This window comes from Sparus aurata, chromosome 7 (genome assembly GCF_900880675.1).
Source record: "Sparus aurata chromosome 7, fSpaAur1.1, whole genome shotgun sequence".
NCBI lineage: Eukaryota > Metazoa > Chordata > Actinopteri > Spariformes > Sparidae > Sparus > Sparus aurata.
The window spans coordinates 15,105,047-15,125,862 of NC_044193.1; the positions used below are offsets into that span (position 1 = coordinate 15,105,047).

Sequence of the window (20,816 nt, forward strand, 5' to 3'; positions counted from 1 at the left end):
TACAAGTGCGTGTACATTTACATGTACGTTTACTCAAGAACAGTGCTTAAGTGCAATTTTCAGATATTTGTTCTTTACTTGAGTATTTCCTTGAGTATACTACTTTTTACTTCCACTCAACTACATTTTCGAAGCAAATATTGTATTGTATACTCTTTGTATTTATACTGCATTTTTAAATGAATTTACTTTATAAGCAATCAGATGAAAAACATTTTTCAATAATCATAAAAATGTTGAATATCGGATCTGAATTCGTCAAGAGATTTAAATATGTGTATAATTTACTTTCACTGGTGCTTTTGATACTCAGGTAGCCTACATGTACTATCAGATAGTTTAAGACTTTTACTCGAGCACTATTCCTATGAATGACTTTAACATCTTGTCAAAGTAATACATGATATCTTTACTTTTACTCAAGTGTGACTTTTGGGTATCTTTTACAGCACTTATATTAGTAGTTGTTTACCTGCTCTATGAAAAACAAGGTACAAAGGGAGACTGCTTGGGGGGGAAAAACGAATCGCAGTCTTTGTCAGATGCTTTTTGTTTTTTTGTTTTGTTTTTAATGTGAGTATTTGGCACAGATGTTTCTGATCTAGCTCTATGTGGGATTTTTCTCCGTTAAATAACTTGTTGATCTCTCCCATTAAAAGACATTTCAGCATCAGACTCCACCAAAGTCCACACTGGTTTTTCTCCAGTAACTCAACACCTTGCCAAAGGTAATTTAAACTGGCTGATCAGATCTTATCTTAATTATACTAGAATTACATGAAAAAAGCATTAAAGGAATTTTTATAATTCTTGATCACAGATCATGAAAATGACTCCCCTCTGCACACAGTTACAGTTAATTATGTAGTTATATATAGCTTTACAAGTATAGTATACAGTATACTGTAGTGGTGGGTATAAATATAGAATAGATCTAGTGAATACCAGGAAAGCCAGCACTTATCAGCTGTAGTGTATAAATAAACAGTATGAGGAGAAGTGTGCTGGAGATGTAAGAATGAGTTGTGCCGCTTGTGAAAACTAAAAATGACCAGAGAAGCGTTGAAATACAATTATAGATTCAAACCGACAAACATTACATTGTAAATTGATGTTGTTTATAGTTCCCAACAGCTGATTTATTTGATATCCCCAACGATTAAGTAGGTTTCCAGGTTTAGCCGCACGAGTTTCAGCTTTCTGCACTTGAGCTTAAGGCACAGCTGAACATTTAGTCGAGGGGGATAGTTGTGCGTGTGATGAGGCAGAGGCCTCAGGACTCCCCCGGGTAGAGTTACTCCAGCACTGCAGCATGAGCATTTCTGCTGCCACAAACTTGCCCATGCCAGCGATGCATGGGTGGAGGAGTAGTGTAACACCTCCTCAGCTTGCATCAGAAATCACGTCTTCATGTCCACAGTCGGCCTGCTGCGAGGTTTTTCTACCTTCGTGTCACAGTTCACAGTCAAGCACCACAAGTAAACACTGCGTTTAAAAATATTTATTCGGCATTAAGAAATCTTTATTTACATGCGCAATTCCAAAAATGAACTCATAAATAATCATCTCCAACTGGTTGAACAGTTTCGAAAAGGTTGAAGTGTTAAAACTGCTCAGTTTGAGAAAAAGAAATACAGGAGAATCATTCACATTAGTAAAATAGTCAAAAGTACTTTGACCAGTGAGAGAGAGAGAGCACAGCCCAGCCCTGCGCTCTATTCTGCTCCTACATACCTGACATGACACATTCGTGCAGGCTCCCGTTTCTCTAACATCTGACCGTTCATAGACAGCCACAGCCAGCTCAGAGAAAGTGGCTGTACGCCAGTCGTGTTGCACTTTTTCCCCCCCAGAAGACTTGGTCCCAAAAGCAAAAGCGAATCCCATTAATACAGTCTCGTCCGTCATCAGTCTAGTTCACCACCTTCGTCACAAAGAAAGGTAGTCGCTCTCCCCACCGCGAGAAGCCTCGCTGAGCTGCGTAGTTTCAGCTTGCATGTTACATAAACGATTGTGAAGGCTGCCACAGAAGATTCACAGTGCCCAGGCAAAAAAAAAAAAAAAAAAAAACATCCAAACACCTCAACCACATTTGTCCTGAAAAATAAACACTGGAGAGCCACTACGGTCAGCGACAAACTGTAAAAGCAGTGTAGGTAAGCAGGCAAACAATTCAGAAGCACTGTGACAGAAAGCAAAACAACATAGAAGCCTTGTGAGGCATCACGGCAGACAGCCAGCCCAAACGTGTTGTTCAACCACTTTAGCAATCCAGATCTCTTCCAAACTACTTTCAAAAGACAACATGTGACCATAATTTCAAGTCAAGTTAATCTGTTTGCATAAAAATAAAATACACTTATATACATAGACAGGGGCCGACGTCCACGGCCTAGTTTTACATGTAACCCTTTAAAACAGGATCAAAGCTATTCAAGTTTCAGTATTCTGCCTCTGTTATTGCTCTGTAAATGCTCCCAGGCACAGTCAGGTCCCTTTGCAACACCGCGTAACAGCAGACACCAAAATGTACAGGTTAGAGTTGCAGTGAAAGGTAACTGATAGGGGGCATATTTAAGGATAGGGGCTAAATCTGACCAAAACAGGGGCAAAGGTTCTGGTGTTCAGTCTGACTTGGGTGAAATGCTGATATATGACAGGCCATCAAGTCACCCAGTGAAGGAAGCAATCATTTCCTTGTAATAAGCTCAACTGAAGCCAATATAGACGGGCACGTTTCAACCTCAGCCTCTCAAATCAGACATAGGCATGCTAAAAGGTGTACTAATGGTGTACTTTACAACCATTTCGAAATGAAATGGCATCTCTGTGGTCAATTTGGCGTTTCACTCTGAAAGCCTCAGACAAAAAAGAAGGTACAGAGAGCTGGGTCCATGGCTGCCTGTCATTTAATGAGGCGGCAGAAGGAAAAAAAAACTAAGAAACAGATTGTTTATGCAGAGTAGATGTTGTGGGGGGTGTACCCCAGCAGGAACTCTCCAACTCCTACAAAGTACACAACCTGGGCAATGCCAAAGAGTGGGGCAATAACCAGAGCACGGCAACTGGCCCCCTTGAGGAACGCCGTGGGTCCCTCCTTCTTCAGGATCTTTCTGCAATTCAAAACAGGAGAATGGGGGTTAGCATGTAAACCAGCCACTCGTGTGAACCCTGCATCATGTTGGATGATAGCATGAGTCATTTACCTGACACAGTCGACGACTCCATTGTAAGTTTCCTCATTTGCTCCTTTTTTGAGAGATTGCAGCCTCGTTTTTACCACTGAAGAAGAAACACGGAGCTTATTTTAGTTCAGAATTTATGAATCTGTGACACAACTTAAAACTGAAGTTGAAAATAACACTGAAATTCACACATTAACCGGTAATCTGCATCGACTGAGTCCCTCACCGTCACATGGGCTGACCGTCACAGCAGCGACGCATCCGGCCATGCAGCCAGACATGAAGGACCAATAGAAGGGCACGGACGGGTCTTCAGATGAGCGCTGGCCGAGCTGGTGCAGATGTGCAAAAAGAGGGAAGTACACAACAGAGAATGGGATGTCCCTGAAAAGACAACAACAGAAAAATCACATTAAGTGACTGTGAAGAGGAAAAACTGTCAAAGAAGAGAGAGCATCTACTCCCATCTCACCTCATCAACGTGGCTCCGAGCCCCCTGTACAGTCCTGTGACTCCTTTGGTCCTCAGCAGCTCTCTGGTGATCTGTGTGGCAGACACTCGCATGACCTGAGACGCAGGGCTGGTGTTGTAGGCACGGCTCAGAACAGCGCTGGTGCCCCCCATCTTCAGGGTCGTTACTACACTGGGCATCACCCTCTGCTGGGCCGCTGACAGGTACAGGAAACGTATTATAATCTGACCAAGGACAACCCAAAACGGACATGTACTCTGGGCATTTCCGTATAGTTACCTAGCCTGCCAGCATCCTGCATCTGGATCTTGAGCATCTCCATGGGTGTGGTGACAATGACCTGGCACATTCCTGCACAGCATCCTGCCAACATCTCCCTGAACACCGTCAACCTGCCACTGAAGACGCACAGAATAACATCGACGGGGTTATAAACCAAGCAATGACAATGCAGTACGGTGTCTATCTTTTTGGTGCCAACCCTCACCCGTCTTTGCTCAGCCGGTGGCGGAAGAAGTCGTTAGCAGCCAGTTTGATGGCCTTCTCGGGTGTTATCAATGTGAGATTCACTGCAGCGCCTGCAACGCCAAGAAACATCCATTAATTCTGAGTAAACATAACTTACTTCACATGCAGTGGTTTGATAATTTATTTTTAATGACCTTTTTATTTTAAAAAGCAGAGCTACAACAATGACAGCAGGGTGTCTGTAAAGAAAATCCCCTCTCTATAAAGCAGCAACAGTTTTGTGTAAATCATAAACAGTCGGAGCTTCAGCATGCCGTGCAGTGACCTCTGGTGTATGTGGTCATCCGTACAAGACGGACCGCTGACCCACTTCTCTATCAGCCTATTTATATTCAATCCAAGTAAAAGATATGAGAGCATGGTGAATGAAAACATGACAAACACATCTGTACGATAGCCATATTCTACTTTTGGAGGCTATTCATTAGACACATGAAAAAGAGATGGCGTGGACAGCGTTGTTACTCTTACCTCTGTACATGCCAAAGTAGCCTTCGGATTTAACCGTTTTTATTAGGCAATCCATCCTGAAGGGAAATAATGAGAGATTTTCAAATTAGGATTTGCTAAAAATGAAAGTTTATTTCAAATCACAACTCTTTGGCGATGCATCTGAAAGATGGCGCATGCGGCCAAGCTTATCAGCGATCTTTTCTCTTGGCGGGTGTTGGTACACTTGCCAACCTTGAGACCTCAATAATAGGGAGGATTTAGAAACCAAAGCAGGGTTCTGCTTTACCATTTAGGGTACGACCACCAAAAGAAAGTGACATTCAAAGATGTTATTTCCTGCATTCTGGTGACATTTACAGAATGAAAATAACACATAAATCAATAAATAAGTCAATTTTAACATTTCTATGTCAAATAATTATAATTCTAACAAAGCCAGAAAACCTCTTCCATAAACTTGTGGATCTTTTATTCATTCATTTTCCCCCCAGCCTTTTAGAGTCTGGTCACAACACTGCCCTATGTTTCCCTGAGGGGGGTTGACTCAGACACCCCTGTGATTGACAGATTTTACAGCCTTTTCCTTTAAAACTTTTTGTATGAAAAAGGAATTCTTCCCTTCAGGGTTTCAGAAAGTTATTCAAATACTCTTTTTCCTCATTTTGTCAGTCTCTCACTTTCTGAGGATGACGAGGAGCAACAGTACAGAAGACTACACGCTGCACTGTGCCAGAAACAGGTTTTGATAACTAAAAACGGGAGAGAGAGCGAGAAAATCGTCAACGATCTGGAGCAATATGGGAGAATTGTGGCAAAAAAAGGCAGTCTCCGAGGGAAACGAGAGGGTTGGCACGTCTGGGGTGTGGTGTGGTGGTTCTTACATGTTCTTGTAGAGCTGCTGCCCGCTGCGTTGGTTCTGCAGGCGGGTCTTGGCCAGGTCGATTGGGAACACACAGGTGACTCCTACCATGCCTGCAACCCCTCCATTGATCAGTTTGGCTGGGAGACTGTTAAATGACAAGTCCAAACAGACATGCGCACAACGGTCATTCCTTTTTTTCTCGTCACATTCCTGCATACGGAGCAAGGTGGGGCAAAACCAGTTGAAACGAACCTAAACCAGCACAAAGACTCATCGGCTGCAGCACATGTAATCGTATGTAATTCATTACGGCTTTTAAAGTGAATGTGTAAGGCATCAGGATTGCTACAGGACTGGGTATAGGGTGACTGCATCTGGGGATTCCAAAAATAACTTGTCGACACAGTACATTAAACATCATATGAGCAGGAGGCATCACACATCCTCGGGCTTCTATGATTACATCTTGAGAAACAACGGCTGGCAAATGAATAGGATTAAACATATCACAGCGTGCTTTATAAGGAGGGTTTGTCGCTCAGGCAGACGGAGCAGGTTGTTACCTAATCTGTTGTTGCTGGGCCATGGTTCTCGGTTGTTGTCGGTGCAGAAGTTGGTCGGCACGGAGGAGGACGAGGCTGCAGAGGGGAGAGCAGGCTGAGAGTCCCTGAGAGACGCTGAGCAAGGCGAGAGCAGAATGAGGCTCAGGGTTATATATATATATATAGAGAGAGAGAGGCAAGTCCAACCCTGCAGATCCAGGGATAAATTCAACATTACTCTCCACCCACTGCACCACCAGCCAAGAAATGGAGCCAGGGTCAGGCATTACCCTGCTGAGAAATCACACCACAATCCAGATAGCTCCCAAGGATACACCTGACACCTGTGTGATGTCATTAGTGCCACTGGCAAACAGGTCCTCTGTCTAAAGCCTGACAAACTATATGCACCCCAAAATACAGATTTTGAGATTGCAATATGAGTCACAATTAGTGGAAATTATCATTTTTGATTCATCATTTTCCTTTTCACTTAAAAAAAAAATATATTTAAATCATGATGTCATGTAATCATGAGACATGTGTTGGAGTCTATACCAGACGAACATGTTTTCTTACAATAGACTGCTCAGAATTGTTTTTTCTGTGACGCATCGGAATTGTTATTTTGTGAGCTGTGAATATTTTTTCGCCCCCCAAAATATTTCCAACACATTTAATTAGACTTTTATTGCATATCCATGCACATCATTTGGAGTAGAGCATATTGGCTTCTTGTCTATGTCACCCGTTTTGTTTATTTATTTCTATGTATACATAATGGAGAATTGTTAAAGCTGACTGACTGTTTTGTCACCCATGTTACCTTTATCAAAAACTTGCAGCAGTAATACTTCATTATGCAGACCTCCCATGGATTCAGTGAACATGAATTACACATTTTTAGGAGTCAAACAGTTTCAAGAGAATCAGTTAAATGAGAGGACTATGGATGTGCAGGTGCTGTCATACATCATCAGGGTGATTTCACTCACGGGAATGATAAAAGTTCTACAATAAGACTTTTCTCGTAGGCGGTCACCATTATTCCTATAGATGCGCCTACATGCAAACACATGTCGAGTCGATCTCGTAAACGCCTCGAGATGTTGAACATAGCTGTTACGTAACATGACATTTGGTGGAGCGGGCGTAAAGTACTGAAACAAAAAATGAGCATGGGTTGGCCAAAAATCTAATTCACATTCAAAATAAAACTAGAGGTTAAGTTTTTGAGATGACAGCAGGTGAAGACTTAAACAATTAGCAGAAAGCCTGCAGGTAACAGTAAGGTGTAGCGCTAATTTCAACAAGGGAACTGTGTTTTCCTCTGAGTATATCATTAGATTTCACAAGCATGGACCATGAATTCTCTCGCACTTGACCAAAATGTGCACATCTGCTGACAAGGATCTCGTAATCGGTTGGTAAAAGCATGCATGGGTAAGAAGACGTTGACACTATCTACATTTATTTAAAAAAAAAACGATTGGGCGTCTGGCTTCGCGCGTGGGACACGGGCTTCATGTTGCATTCAAGAGCACGATGTAAACTCAGAAATATGTACTGGAATGGCCACGAAAGTTGTTTAAAAGCGGGGAGATTCAATTTTTCTTACCCATTTTACTTTGTTGAAATATATACACCCGCCTATTTTTAAAAATCATTAAAAATAAAATTTAAATTGTCTTCTTCAAACTTCACTATATTCGTATTCAACTTGTCCTCAGGGATCTGTGTGGTGATTTTCAGTTTTCACCGCAGCGTTTCTTAATAATTAGATGGTGTGTGTGTGTGTGTGTGTGTGTGTGTGTGTGTGTGTGTGTGTTTCATTTGATTTTTTTTCCCCCTGTTTTTTTAACAACATGTCAGTATGGTAATGAATGCGTGTTGGGTAAGACGCACAGAACAAAACAAAGACAAATTTATTTGTGATTTTACGACGTGCTCTTGAATGCACCATGAAGCCATCAACGCAATTTACCGTGCAAACCGATGTAGACGCGCGAGACGTTTATTTAATTGTAGATGGTCTGACCGCGGCAGAAGAACGAACCTACCTGGAGATGAAGTCACAGCGTTAATGCGGCAGTATATAAAGGTTGACTGCTGGCTCTTCCTCCGCACCGAGCTGCAGCACGACTCCCTGAATGAATGAAGGAGCATGAAGGAGCAGCTCCGGGACTGTCACACCTGACTTCTTCTTGACCAATGTGAGGAGTTCATTTGTGAAGTGGGATGGACCGACACCTCCCAGGAAAGGTAACCCGCTAAACCAGGTGAGCATGATGCAATAAGTGCTTGAGGTTGTTTCATTGCAGGAATGAGAAGTGTGTCAAACACAGGCCACATTAATCAATTAGTTAGATAATTATTTATTAATTAATCATTCACTTTCACCTTTCCAGTCAGACTCTGGTAGGGTGCATGATTATCTGACATGCTCATACATCAGAGGCAAGCACCACCTTCACCTGTGTGTAGATCAATTTGATTGAAGTGAATACACAACAAGGATGATCGTTGTCCCCTTTGCTCTGTAGTCTGTCGGTAAATCTGTGGATACTTCTGAATCGCTTGCCAGCAGGGTGAACGTGCTGTGTCTGGGGCGGTCTTTGCCTTTCAGTTTTCTCACATGCCTCATATTTCCTGTGTCTTGGCCAAAAAGCTGGCATTGAACACATAGCAAAAGCTGAGGTCGGCCGCGTATTGAGTCTGCCTGACACAAAGTATCCACTCTGCCGACATATACAAACCATTATTAACCCTTACAGTTAGGAGCATTTTTTCATCTATTATAACAGCTTCCAATAGAGTATAGGTATGATAAAAGGTTGCAAATGGCACTGGCAAAGAGGTAGAGGAGAGAAACAAGGAGAAACTGCGCTGAATGGGTGAAATCAGCGATCGATTCTGTGAAGCTGAATCTGCCAAAAATCCTCACACAATGGCCGTCTGGGACAAAATTTCACCAACTAGAGCAACTGACAGTCCTGATGATGCCCGATGGCCAGCCGTTGTCCTGGTGTGTCAGTGCCGAATGTACAATGTAGGCTACAGAGTGTGTGTTCTGTAGGTGCAGAAATGAGACTTTATGGAAATGCACTCACTATGCACTCATTTATTTCCACATATTCCTCGTTATCGCTTCAATTACACAGGCAACACAATTCACAACAAAGCTACAATGCGTGCTCAACAGTGTTTTATTGCAACATCATGCCTAACAGTCTAGAAAATAACAGCATAGCTGAGGGGCTGAAATGCACCACGATAACATCAACACCAACAACGCTGCCAATCCATTGAGTCCAACAGCTGTATCATTTGCTATCCACTTGCACTGCCTGTGTATTAGCATGTTCTCAGGGCATCACAGCAGGCTGCCTCTGGCTTTTCATGCCACCAAGAGTCGCGATGCATCGGTCGTAAGAGATTGGGCTGGCGCGGATGCAGTGGTGTGTGCGTGCATCACAGCGCCTGCAGCTGCACTTGTGGGCCACAGGATAATACTGCTGCGGGTTGACATCCTGAGGGCAGCCCGGCACAGAGGTGGCCCTGTACTCCAGGGACAGAGGCACACAGCTACGCTGGACCAGGAAGATTCTCCCGAGCCGTCCCCTCAAATTGGTGTCCTGAGAGAGGGGAGACAGTCTTCTTAGAGGCGAAGTTCGGTAACTCTTCAACACACACCTCCATCACACCCACCTATATGTTTAATAAAACCTCTCCAGTGTGTCTGACAAACTACTGCTACTGTTTTTCAGGTGGTCTGGAGTTTTTCTCCAGTACATTGAAAAATGTTTTACTTAAATCCTGGATTATAGTCCAGATTGAACAGGTACACAGACAGCTGCATACACCATGTGTGTGTAGTAGTTCTGTTTCGACTGCTTTCTGGATGTATTTCACAATTTGTTGAAGTGTAGTTGCACAGAGCCCATGCGTTCACCCTGTGATGACAAAATTGATGTCACACTGACCCACGTGGACACAGACAGAAATCATTGTTTCTCAACGATGTCTGCTTCATTTCAATTTCACAGTGTATCCAATTAATGTACATTTGGGGATTTGATCTACATCTTGCCAGGTGGTAAAAAGCATAAATATGAATGTAGATTCGGGACATAAATCCGCTGTGGCTGAAGCTGTTGATTTTGAAGACTGGGCTGTATAGCTTCACCTTCTCCTGGAGAGGTGTACGTGCTGCATGTGTGCACAGGACTATGACATGATGTACTGTGTGAACGCTTTTGTTGCAATGCAGATATTCAAAACTAGACAACATCTTGCAATCGGATCGGATTCACTGTGACGTCCATCAACAATGCTGATGTCCCGACCCATGAGCGCTCATTAGTAAATTACATGACACACTCTTTTGCAATAGATGAAGAAGGAATGCATAAATAAATACACAAGTTTGTGGAAATAAACAGGGAGACGAATATAGAAATACATACACAAACATATTTAAAATGTAGCGTTTTAATAAAAAAGAAATCAATTCATAAATAAACTGGAAGATTGAAGTGAATAAATAGCTAATTAAAGCAGAAACACCAATTAATGTCACATTTGAAGTATTTTCATGATCTCTAGTGCATATAATGGCATATTAATTAATATATTTGTTTCTGATTTTGGCAGTTTCAGTCCTCCATACCAGCCTGTGTGCCACCGGAGCTCCTGGCTCACTATCTCAACATGTGTAAAGAACCTTTGACTTGTATAAAGCCAGAATCTCACCCCTTGAGTCACGTGTTAAACATTTAGCTTAGTCATGCTTTTTCCACCTGATGAATATCTCTGGAATAAAGTCTTTTATTTCTTTTAATGATCTTGAAAGAGTGACTCATGCTTGTATTGCCCCTCGCCTGGATTGTAGTAAAGCCAGAACGCAGCTGCGAGACTTTTATCATATCTCTGAGATCATATCTCCCCAATTTTAGCTTCCCTTCACCGGCTGCTTGTCCCATTTTAGAATTGATTTTAAAAAATGTACTTTTGACTTTTAAGTCCCTGCATGGTATGGCTCCGAGTTACTCAACTGAGCTTTTACATCATCATTCGCTAGTTCGTAGCCTGAGGTCCTATGAAAAAGCTCTGGTAGAAATTCCCAGGTCAGGGTTGAAGACCAAGGCTGATAGGGCTTTTGCTGTTAGTGCACCAACCTTTTGGGAAGAGTTTACCTGAGGTACTCTCAATTTACTGCCTGCTGCTGAATCATCTGTCAAAACTTACCTCTGCTTTATGTCTTCTGATTAACTGTTTCACTAGTTCTTATCTGTGTCTAACCTGTTTTTATTTGTTGACCGCTGACTGTATTTTATACTGAATGCTTTCTCTTAATTGCCCTCGGGTGTGAAGCACTTGGTAACAGTTGTTTTGAAAAGTAAGTATGAAAGTTATTATATTATTGTTATTATCATCCTTGAGTGAGGTCACTTTAGCTTCCTGATTTGCCGACTTGTATTTTTATGTGTCTAATATGTTGAGCAGTGCAGACACATTTTGTAAATCCACTGTAAAATAAAGCAACTTATTATATAGCACAATTTGTTTAACAGGGGAGCGATGTGAAAGTTGTTCTGTTCAAGTACTGGATTACTTTCAAACAACACCATTTTCTTTTGTAAGTCAGAAACCAGTTCTTTCAGTCAAACGCAAACCCTTATTCTACATAATTCCAAAGACATGTAATCTGCAAAGACAGTTAAAAGCCCCAAAACAGCATTTGAATTTGTGTGTGTGATTTATCCTACTTCCCATAAATTGAGCTCTCAACTCAACAAAACCTGCTAAGAAAAGTTAATCATCCACTTTGATGTAAGTATGCCTCCCTTGCAGCATAAAATGCTCAGATTAAGAGTTTCCATGAGAGTGACAGAGTGTGTAGCAGTCGTCACCTTGGTGTAACAGAAGCCGCTGCAGATCGTAGTGTTGACAGCCACACACTGGCCACAGTCCTGCCTCTCAATCCATATGGTGTGATTCTTCAGCATGCAGGCACACGCCGTCCATCCCGTCATCGCACACAGCAGCATGCATTTCAGCAGCAACAATGAGGGCATGCTGAATGTGCAGCGTGACGACAATATGTGTTGAAGTTAGAAGAATCTGATTGTTAAAGGAAACGATTTTGAACATCCAACGAGAGCTGTGTTCTGATTATCTTTCTTCACTGGATCCTCCCTGCTGTTGTGTCCACGTCGCTTCCCCCAACTCTCCACTGTTCCTCTCCTCTGTGAATATCTGAAAAGATCAGGGGCGGCCATCCTCTTTTTATCGAAACCCTAACCCACCTTCAGTGGCCCCGGCAGACTTAAGTCTACATCATCATTCCAGAAATCACATGTCAGCCGCCTCAGACATGTGCGGCTGCTGACAAACTGATCCATGTGGTTGATTCCACACGTTTTAGGAAATAAGGAGTGCGCCTCCCGTCTTGTCCAATAGTTATAATCAAGTAATCAATTGAAAAAGCGGTCAGTAAAATATAAAACAGTTGTGGCAATTGAAAATAAAAGGTCAGTGTCTTCATGAATAAAAACAATAAAATACAGAGAAAAAACAAAAACAGTAGACATGACCATTTGAATTAAGGTGATTAATTAAACGGTTTCAAATTACTATTAAAATAAATCTGTATTCAATTTGATTAATAATCACGATATCATTATGCCGATGTTGGGTCGGCACACGTGTTTCTGTCTTACCTGAGTGAAAAGGTTATGCCCTCCTTATCTAAGCCTTTAATGCTTCCATTATTACCATCTGTTCCTAATGCGAGTAGCCATGTGCCCTCAGATTTTTCCCCCACAAAGTGGTCAATGAACGTGTTTACCAAAACACAATTGAGGATAAAGAGAGCCCAAAATTCTTCCCTCTGACTAAAGACTCGGGAACTGAGACAGTTGACAGTGAAGCAGTAAACAGATATATTTCTCATTATTATTCGAAAATTACAGTAATAATAGTATTTATAAATTATTCATTGCATTTAACACATAAGATTTATTCAATTTTATAGTAGTAGTAGTAGTAGTAATAGTAATGCCGAACATGGGTATAAAGCCCATAATTCCTAGGGAGGCTCTTGAGTTTGACAGTTTGAGAGTTTGTTTCCGTTTTGTAAACAAAGGATGAACTCTTTTTTATCCACCTGTTTCCTCGGGAGCCTATGGGGGCTGCCATGACAGATAACTACTTCCGCTGGCGGTTTTCTGTTTCCAGTTGCCTTGCAACTGCATGATGGCCGCTGCCGCTAAGCTAGCCCTAAACAACTAGCGTTAGGTCATAAGTGCTATATTGTTTTTAAAATGGTCAGGTACAACATGTGCCGTTGTTGGTTGCCACAACAATTCATGAAATTTGAAGTTTTTTTCAGAAACGTCTCGTGTAGTACATCAACAACTTAGTCAAACTTGTCCGTGCCCTGCGCCCTACACGCCATGCTGAGGAAGGAGGAACGGAGACTAGCGCGGCTCGCAGCTTTGACACTAAAATAAATATTTGGCTGAATATCTTCCACAGTATAGCTGCTGCATGACTTCCCTAACCCGGCAATGTCAGAGCAGCCGCCTGTCTCCACGACTTCACTTTCCTTCAGCATTATCCACGCTGTATGTTTAGCTTGATTGACGCTGTGGCTGGGCGCTACTGCTGCCTTCAGAAATAACTCGCTGTGTTTCTTCAACAGTACTTTCCCTACGTTGTTACTGTGCAGGTAGTTGTATGCTTCTGTGCTTTTGTAACTGCGTAATTCTCCACCGTCAACACCTTCAGAAAATATAATATAAGCATTAGCCCGACGTTAGCTACGTCGATGTAGCTAACGTCGGGCTAATGCCGGGCTAATGCTTCATGTCATCTGCCCACTCCGTGAGAACTGACGGGTGAGGCACTGTGAGAACTGTCCTCAAGACTTATTAAAAGATCTGTTCTGTGTATCCACCGCCGATTTTATCCATTCTGTCGCTTTCTTTGTGTTAAAAAGCCGGTTTTTAGAGCGAGCATGACAGCTACGCTAGTGTAAACACCGAGGTCAACCAGCTCAACCGTAAGAGCATAACCGAATATCGCTATGAACCATGGGTAAACTCACGAAGTCAGGAATAAGGTGGATACCATGGTCTGGGGGAATACTCGATTCTGATTGGCTGCAGGGTGTCCATTAACCCCTGATATATGGACACCTACTAAGTAGTTCCAGTCAAATTGTCTGTTCACCGCTGTAAAATTAATGCGCTAGCTGGCGTATCAAATCTGAATATTATATTTCCAGCACTGAATTCAGTCCGTCAGTCCTTCAGTGTCTTATCCTCTGAACACCACAGGGTGGCGACTGTAACACACAAGCTGCAGAAAGTTCACTTCCCCTCTAAACTTACTGATACGCGAATAATCTCACATCCCGTTCGCTGTCCAGCTCTCTGCTTCAGGCTGCGGCCACAGTAACGTTACACGCAGCCGGTCATTTGTTCGTGAAAATCTTGCTATTGATTTGGGGACATTGACATTACTGGTTAGCTAGCTAGTCTTGTTAGCTAGCATACTGTCAAATTATATTTACTGTTTGTCAACCATGCGCAATGTTATTGACTTTGATACTTGCTAGCATAGCGTTAGCTTTCTGGCTCATTGCTGAGCGGACTAGAATATCTCCCGTTGCCAAGTCGTATCTATGGTCCGTCCTATTTACTGGAGGAGTGAACAACATCTCCGTTGCATAAGAATCTTACGGGAGAGTAATGACTATTCCAGGTATTAGTCAAACCCTCAGGCGTTACCAGAGAAACTAAGTTATGGCTTGTGAAAAACTTAATATTTTGATTGTAAAACGCATGAAAATGTAAGTTAATGGTCCGAATTTATTTTCTTTGGCAAGTGACCATGGTATAAGCGGGATAATGCCCTTCGAGGTGTCCATAAACAAAAGTTAATGGACTTCGCGGAGGCAACCGTCCTCCGCTGCGCGTCGGACGGTTCTTAGGCCTCCGCGTCGTCCATTAACTCCTGTTTATGGACACCTCGTCGGGCATTATCCCTTACTCATTTGACGCCAAGAACTTCCATACTTGTGATTAATTTCCAATGCTGTTATCTCAAGATGAAAAATTAATTATTTTGTACTCTAGAGATAACAAAGCTTTTTTAATCATGATCAGAAAGATTGTTTCCCCTGTGTGATTTGATAAACTGTAGGAGTATTTACTTTATGGCTAGGTTCTGTCAGTGTTAGGCTTATATACGGTGGTCGGTTTAAAGCAGATGTGTCACGTTCCAGTAGGCTACAACCAAAAGCATTATTACCGGTTTAGGGAAATTATGCATTTTGCATTATATCTCCGGAACCAAACATGTTAATACAGAAAAAGGTAACGTCTCCCCCCATGTTTTAATGGTCAAAGGTTACAGTGATACCATAAACAGCATCATATATTGTTCATGTGAGTAGTTAATGGTGAATTCAGTAACATTGTAAAAAGGAAACTTGAGCACATCTTTCGACGGGATTATAGAGCGGTGCAGCGATGACGCATTTTTGCTGGGCAACTCGGAAGGTTGGCATCGCCCTGGTTCCCTCCACAGAAGGCCTACGGGATTCTTGAATTTGACTTTGGTATATTACCAAAAATAAGTTCAAATAAAAATAATAATCATATATTTTACTGAGATAGCGCATACATAGCGCAAAACAAAAACATATAAAGGGACATATCAAAAGAGTGGGGAAGCTTTTGCATGTTTTGTTCAGCAAGATGATATTCAAAGATGACCACCACTTTTGGGATTTTTGAAATGTAAATTAAATCGCTCGAAGTAAAAAGCTAATGTTACAACACACAACTAACGTACGGCTATAAACAGAGTACATCTGTTCACACAACTTAAAGGTCACCACCACTAAGCATCTTACTCCACAATTACTTTACCGATTTTTCTGTAAATTGATCGATGTAGAAGTTGTAAAGTATCTGAAATTGTTTAGCTTAAATCAATGGCTACAGTTGTGAAGACGCCATCTATGCATGTAACCCCCTGATCTCTGATAAACATTATAAGAAACAAGAGGAAACAACCAAAGTTTAATTCTGTAATCATTTACATCAATATATCTGCAATTTTACATGCTTACATTTACAGCATAACTACAAATCTGGTTCTTATTAGAATGGATTTCATTGATTACAAGGACAGTTTATGAGTCCACTTTTACACACCATGTCACCTGATTACCTGATTTTGCCGCTATGCTCCGTGTCTGACCTGGCCCCTGTTTTTGTTATTCTGTTTTTGCTTCACATCCCTCATGTTGGGTCACAGTTATGTAACAAATCCATCAGATAATTGCAGAAAGTGGGTCGTGGACAGTTTAGCAGCTATCTGCCGTGACACAGATCCAGTTTTTCAGATCCAGGAGTGGATTATTATTGGTGCGAGTTCATGAGGCTAGACAGCTATCTAAAATATGGATCTATAGTGGCATGCTGACAAACATTGTGAAGAGCAGGTGGTGCAGATTACAAATCAACGGTACGATACCTCATAGGTCATAAAAGGTTTGTCATACCAGGTCGCCACAGGGTTGTGCCTCGGTCAGCGCCACAGATAGAAAGGTCCAGATTTCATTCAGGAACAGGCCGGCTAAGAGGCCAGGTCACATTCCCTTCTGTTCAACTTCTTCCTTGTCTCCCCGACCCTTCCTTACGACGTCTTGTGTCAGACTTTTTAATTCTGTGGCCCTTTATTTCAGATCATATGTACAGGTAACTCTTCACGCTCCGATAAGGCCCTGGAACTGGGTCAAACAGAAACATGAACCCCTTTTGTTTTAAAGGGGCCATGCCCCAGCCACGACCCCAGGACAACACGTTCAGACAGTGTGCTTAAGAAATCCTGAAGATACTGTTTGATTTTGCTTAATTATTAAGACACCTATCAGAAGCACACACATTTAAAAATCTTTAAATTTGGGTCAAATTGGCAGAAAAATCTTACCTGGAATGTGATTGGTTGGTTGATTTGTTGGTTACACTTTAGATTACAGCCCCCAATTTACATCATATGCACTGCAGTGTTACATTGTCATCTTTTATACAAACTGTGAACCAGGACAGTTCGTACCGAAACCTATAAGGCCTGGGAAGCTTGGATGCTGGGATTATGTTATAGTACTGAGTTATACGTTGCAAGTTGCATATAACTGACAAATCACCATCATCTCACCACTTTCTGATTGACCAGCAATTAAAAAGATGATGGAAACAAAAATTCTGGCGAGACATCAGGCTGTACTTCAAGGTAAAACAATACATTTGATAACAGCTACCGTTAGCATTCAACCACTTCCTTGCTAACATTAATGTGTGTTTGCACTTTCTGACTCAAATAAATGTTCATATTTTAGAATGGATTTATGCCTTTCCTATTGCACCACTATCAAACTTAACATTTTGATACTGTACGTTAATGGGACCTACCAGCTGGAACACAGCAGAACAAGATTTGAGCTTCCCACCTTGAGCGTGATGTCAGAGGAAACTGGCCACAGTGTGATTGTGGTCAGTTCTATTATCACAAATGACCCACTGAACAATTATCTGAACATTATTTTTATTTTTTTTAACACTTCTGCATCACTCAAAAACCTATGGGTCAAGCAAACTAAATTAAACTTGGGGTACTTAAATTAACTTAGGTTGTACATCTGTGTATTTACTTTGCAATATATATTCAGGGGACACTATATTGTTTGCGATTTGTCTTAATTGTTTATTAACCAGGTTTTTGTCGAAGCCAGAGGAGTCCAGAGTTCAAAACAATGTACTTCCTTTAATCTTCACATTCACTTCTCAAAATGAGTTGGAGATCTGGGGGATTTCAGTGCATATATGTGTCTGCATTGATATGAAAATCGAATGAAATGTGTTGCATTATTTTAGGGGACCAAAACAAATCAAATCAAAATGAAACTTCAGATATGTCCCAGAATAAACAGTCAAGTGAAAAACTTAAATATCCCAATATCCCTAACTTATTTTAAGGGGGTGTATTTAATTCAAATGCCGCACTGTTTGAGTTCCACAGTAAATCAATGGAGGAAGGGTTTTGTACATCAGTAGCTGTATTTTCCATTTGGTCTTTTATAACAGTTTACATTTGGTGTTATATAGTTGTTGATTTAAAATTTTTTTTTACCTGATGCTTAAAAAAGAATATTTTCTTCATACTGTAAAGTGTACTTAAAGTGTATTTGAAAATATTGAGGTAAATGTAAAATACATGTATGTTAACTGTTGTTCTTTTGTTACCTGAAAAAGGCTTCTTCTTTTTCATTTAATGTGATAAATGAAAGGAAATTAATATGAAAGACGAGTGAAAACCGGATGAAATTGTAGTGTTTTAAACAGATAAAATGTGGGGGGAGAGTAGTCTGAATTGGGTTCTGGAGCTATGCTCCACCTCATACATCGTACTCATCTGCCAGCCGCGAGCGATTCCAAGCCAGTGAACGTCGCATCCACCGGCGGTGCTGAGAAACTGCACCGTTCAGCTTCTCCTGCTATGGCCGCTCACAGTGGCCCATGTTTGCTGTTCACTCGCTCACCCGAATCAGGTGATACCCTGCTAGGGTAACTATTGGCTCTTGTCTCAGACCTTCCCCGAGGTGATTGGTGGAGTGACGAGCACTCAGCATGTGACCTCTACAATGAGCTTCCGCCCACGGAAGTACAAATGCGAGACGACCCGTATTAATACCGCAGTACATATACATGTACTCTTTGTCACGGTGCGCTAAAATACCAAAATCGTTCATTGTTGTTGAGGCTGTCAGTGGAAGGAAAAACCGAGCGCCGTCATTTTTGTAGTTTTCTGTTTTCACTTTTTGTATTTTAGGTTTATCAATGTGAACAGCTCGTGGACGCGCGTGGCATGCTGGGAAATAGCGCCGTTTTCATTGTTTTTTTCTAATCTTTCTAATCCAGTTTAGACTTAAACATAGCAAGTAAACAAAAAACTTCCTAACAACTTTATAAGACTTATGGGACTACAGAGAAGGTAAAGGCTTTGTTGTAACGACAATCAACCTTTCTCGGGTTAAATAAGCAATATATTTGGATTATAATCTTCCATTTGGAAACTAGAAAACAGATTGTGGGAAAATGTTGATGTTTCCTCAAAAATGAAACCTACTGATGTGGCCCGAAAGGTGTCAGTTTCCTGGATAGAATAAGAAATACATTAAGAAAGTGTGTTTATTTGTTTGTTTGCCCATTTTCAGTGTTGCATTTCCAAAAACAGCACATGGGGGCAACTGTAACAACCCATAATACCCTCATATAAATACCCTAATATAAAGGACCACAATAAACACCCCAGAGCATAGATTTTTCCGTGATAATTGCAATTTGAGAATAACAAGTGCTACGAACATAAAGGCTAAAATCAAATGTGTTTTTAAAGAAAATATATAGATACAAAAATACACAAATAAATGTATATTAAATACCTAAATAAATGAATAAATACACAATAATATACCAAAATCATTCAGTACATGAATTAATATGTAATTGTATCATGAGTTCATAAATAAAAACATGAATAAATCATTATAATAAGTGCATAATAAAGTAAATCATAAATAATTTATTAATTGTGAAGATTTAAAGTAGTGCTTAATTGTCACCATGACTACATCACACATTTTTGACACATCAAACCTCTCTCATTGAGCTTTTGAGGTTTGTGTCTGTAAAATATGTTAAATGTTTAAGTGCTTAATACATCTAAAAACAAATAGTAATAGCTTTCAGCTAGTATGTCAGCATTGAAGCTGAGACTTTAATTTATTTCCCATTAAATAAAACAATTCAACATTTGCTTTTACAACACCTGGTTCCATTTTTTAACATTTCTCAAGGGATCAGTCATTTTCCCACACGTTCCCTGCAATGACTCCATGTGACCAGTAGATGTCAGGCAGACACAATCTCACATTTCTTTTCTCAGTCATGACAGTGATGCTGTGTGCCTATGCATCTCTTGGTGTCATCAGTTTTTTGTTCTCCCCACAGACAGTTGTTAACATCATCAGTCAACCTGTGCTGCAATGTTTAATAACACTCCAGGACCCCGAGGAGATGTCATTACCTAAAAACTAAAAGCTCAACGTAGCAGGTGTGTAATGAACTTGGCCAGATGTCCCAGCTGGCAGGGAAACACATTCGTCCCTCACATCCCTCAGCCCACAGGTGAGGTATTTATTGTCCTTTCACTTGAAGGAATTCAGGGCTGAAACGCGCACATGCACACAGACAGCTCCGTAGGCGGCGGTGAACATCCTGCTTCCTTGGTCATACAATAAGTGGCCAAAGCGATGTGAGACAACAGCAAAGAAAGAGTGGATAATGTGTGACAGAGGGAAGAAAAAGGAATGCTGTGACAGAATTATGAACTTGTGGTAGACTGTCGAGCTTCACGATGAATGAAATTAGAAAAAATAAAAACATCTCCAAGGACAGCAGGCTCTACAAGGTGCTTCTTGTCTGCTCACACCAGATGCTAACACATTTGTTTCACCTGCCAGTATGGCAAAGAAAGGAGACATCTCTTGAAATTGGTTATACAGCTGCCAGTGTTCTGCATCCAAGCCATCATCCCCTAAAATCAACGGCAGCCTATTTCACAGAGAGATATTTCTGGGGGCCATTCTTTTTTTTCTTTTTTTTTTGAGTAACCTTGGTACACCCCAGGAGGAAGAG

The 20,816-nt window shown here is 41.2% G+C and overlaps 2 protein-coding genes across 2 annotated transcripts; both read right to left on the reverse strand.

Moving 5' to 3' along the window:
* Positions 1-2,040: 2,040 nt before the first annotated feature.
* On the reverse strand, positions 2,041-8,250 carry LOC115584372 (mitochondrial glutamate carrier 1-like). The gene is made up of 10 exons (XM_030421744.1): positions 8,103-8,250; positions 6,064-6,177; positions 5,520-5,645; positions 4,657-4,712; positions 4,145-4,235; positions 3,937-4,055; positions 3,658-3,853; positions 3,412-3,569; positions 3,207-3,282; positions 2,041-3,113 (listed from the first exon to the last, which is right to left on the reverse strand). The coding sequence occupies exons 2-10, from the start codon at positions 6,084-6,086 to the stop codon at positions 2,954-2,956; spliced, it is 1,005 nt and encodes a 334-aa protein (XP_030277604.1). The 5' UTR covers positions 6,087-6,177; positions 8,103-8,250; the 3' UTR covers positions 2,041-2,953.
* A 1,014-nt stretch (positions 8,251-9,264) lies between these two features.
* Positions 9,265-12,077, reverse strand: LOC115585839 (follitropin subunit beta-like). Its single transcript, XM_030424497.1, has 2 exons — positions 11,955-12,077; positions 9,265-9,677 (listed from the first exon to the last, which is right to left on the reverse strand). The coding sequence occupies exons 1-2, from the start codon at positions 12,075-12,077 to the stop codon at positions 9,408-9,410; spliced, it is 393 nt and encodes a 130-aa protein (XP_030280357.1). The 3' UTR covers positions 9,265-9,407.
* Positions 12,078-20,816: the final 8,739 nt, after the last annotated feature.

What these genes read in the sequence shown, in the direction of transcription:
- LOC115585839 (XM_030424497.1), bottom strand. Translation starts at nt 12,077, where the DNA reads ATGACGGGATGGACGGCGTGTGCCTGCATGCTGAAGAATCACACCATA. An exon ending in GCGGCTTCTGTTACACCAAG is followed by an intron (nt 9,678 to 11,954) that starts GTGACGACTGCT and finishes CCCCTCTCTCAG; the next exon opens with GACACCAATTTGAGGGGACG.
- LOC115584372 (XM_030421744.1), bottom strand. Translation starts at nt 6,086, where the DNA reads ATGGCCCAGCAACAACAGATTAG. An exon ending in CTCGGAGCCACGTTGATGAG is followed by an intron (nt 3,570 to 3,657) that starts GTGAGATGGGAG and finishes TTGTCTTTTCAG; the next exon opens with GGACATCCCATTCTCTGTTG. An exon ending in GACGGTCAGCCCATGTGACG is followed by an intron (nt 3,283 to 3,411) that starts GTGAGGGACTCA and finishes TTTCTTCTTCAG; the next exon opens with TGGTAAAAACGAGGCTGCAA.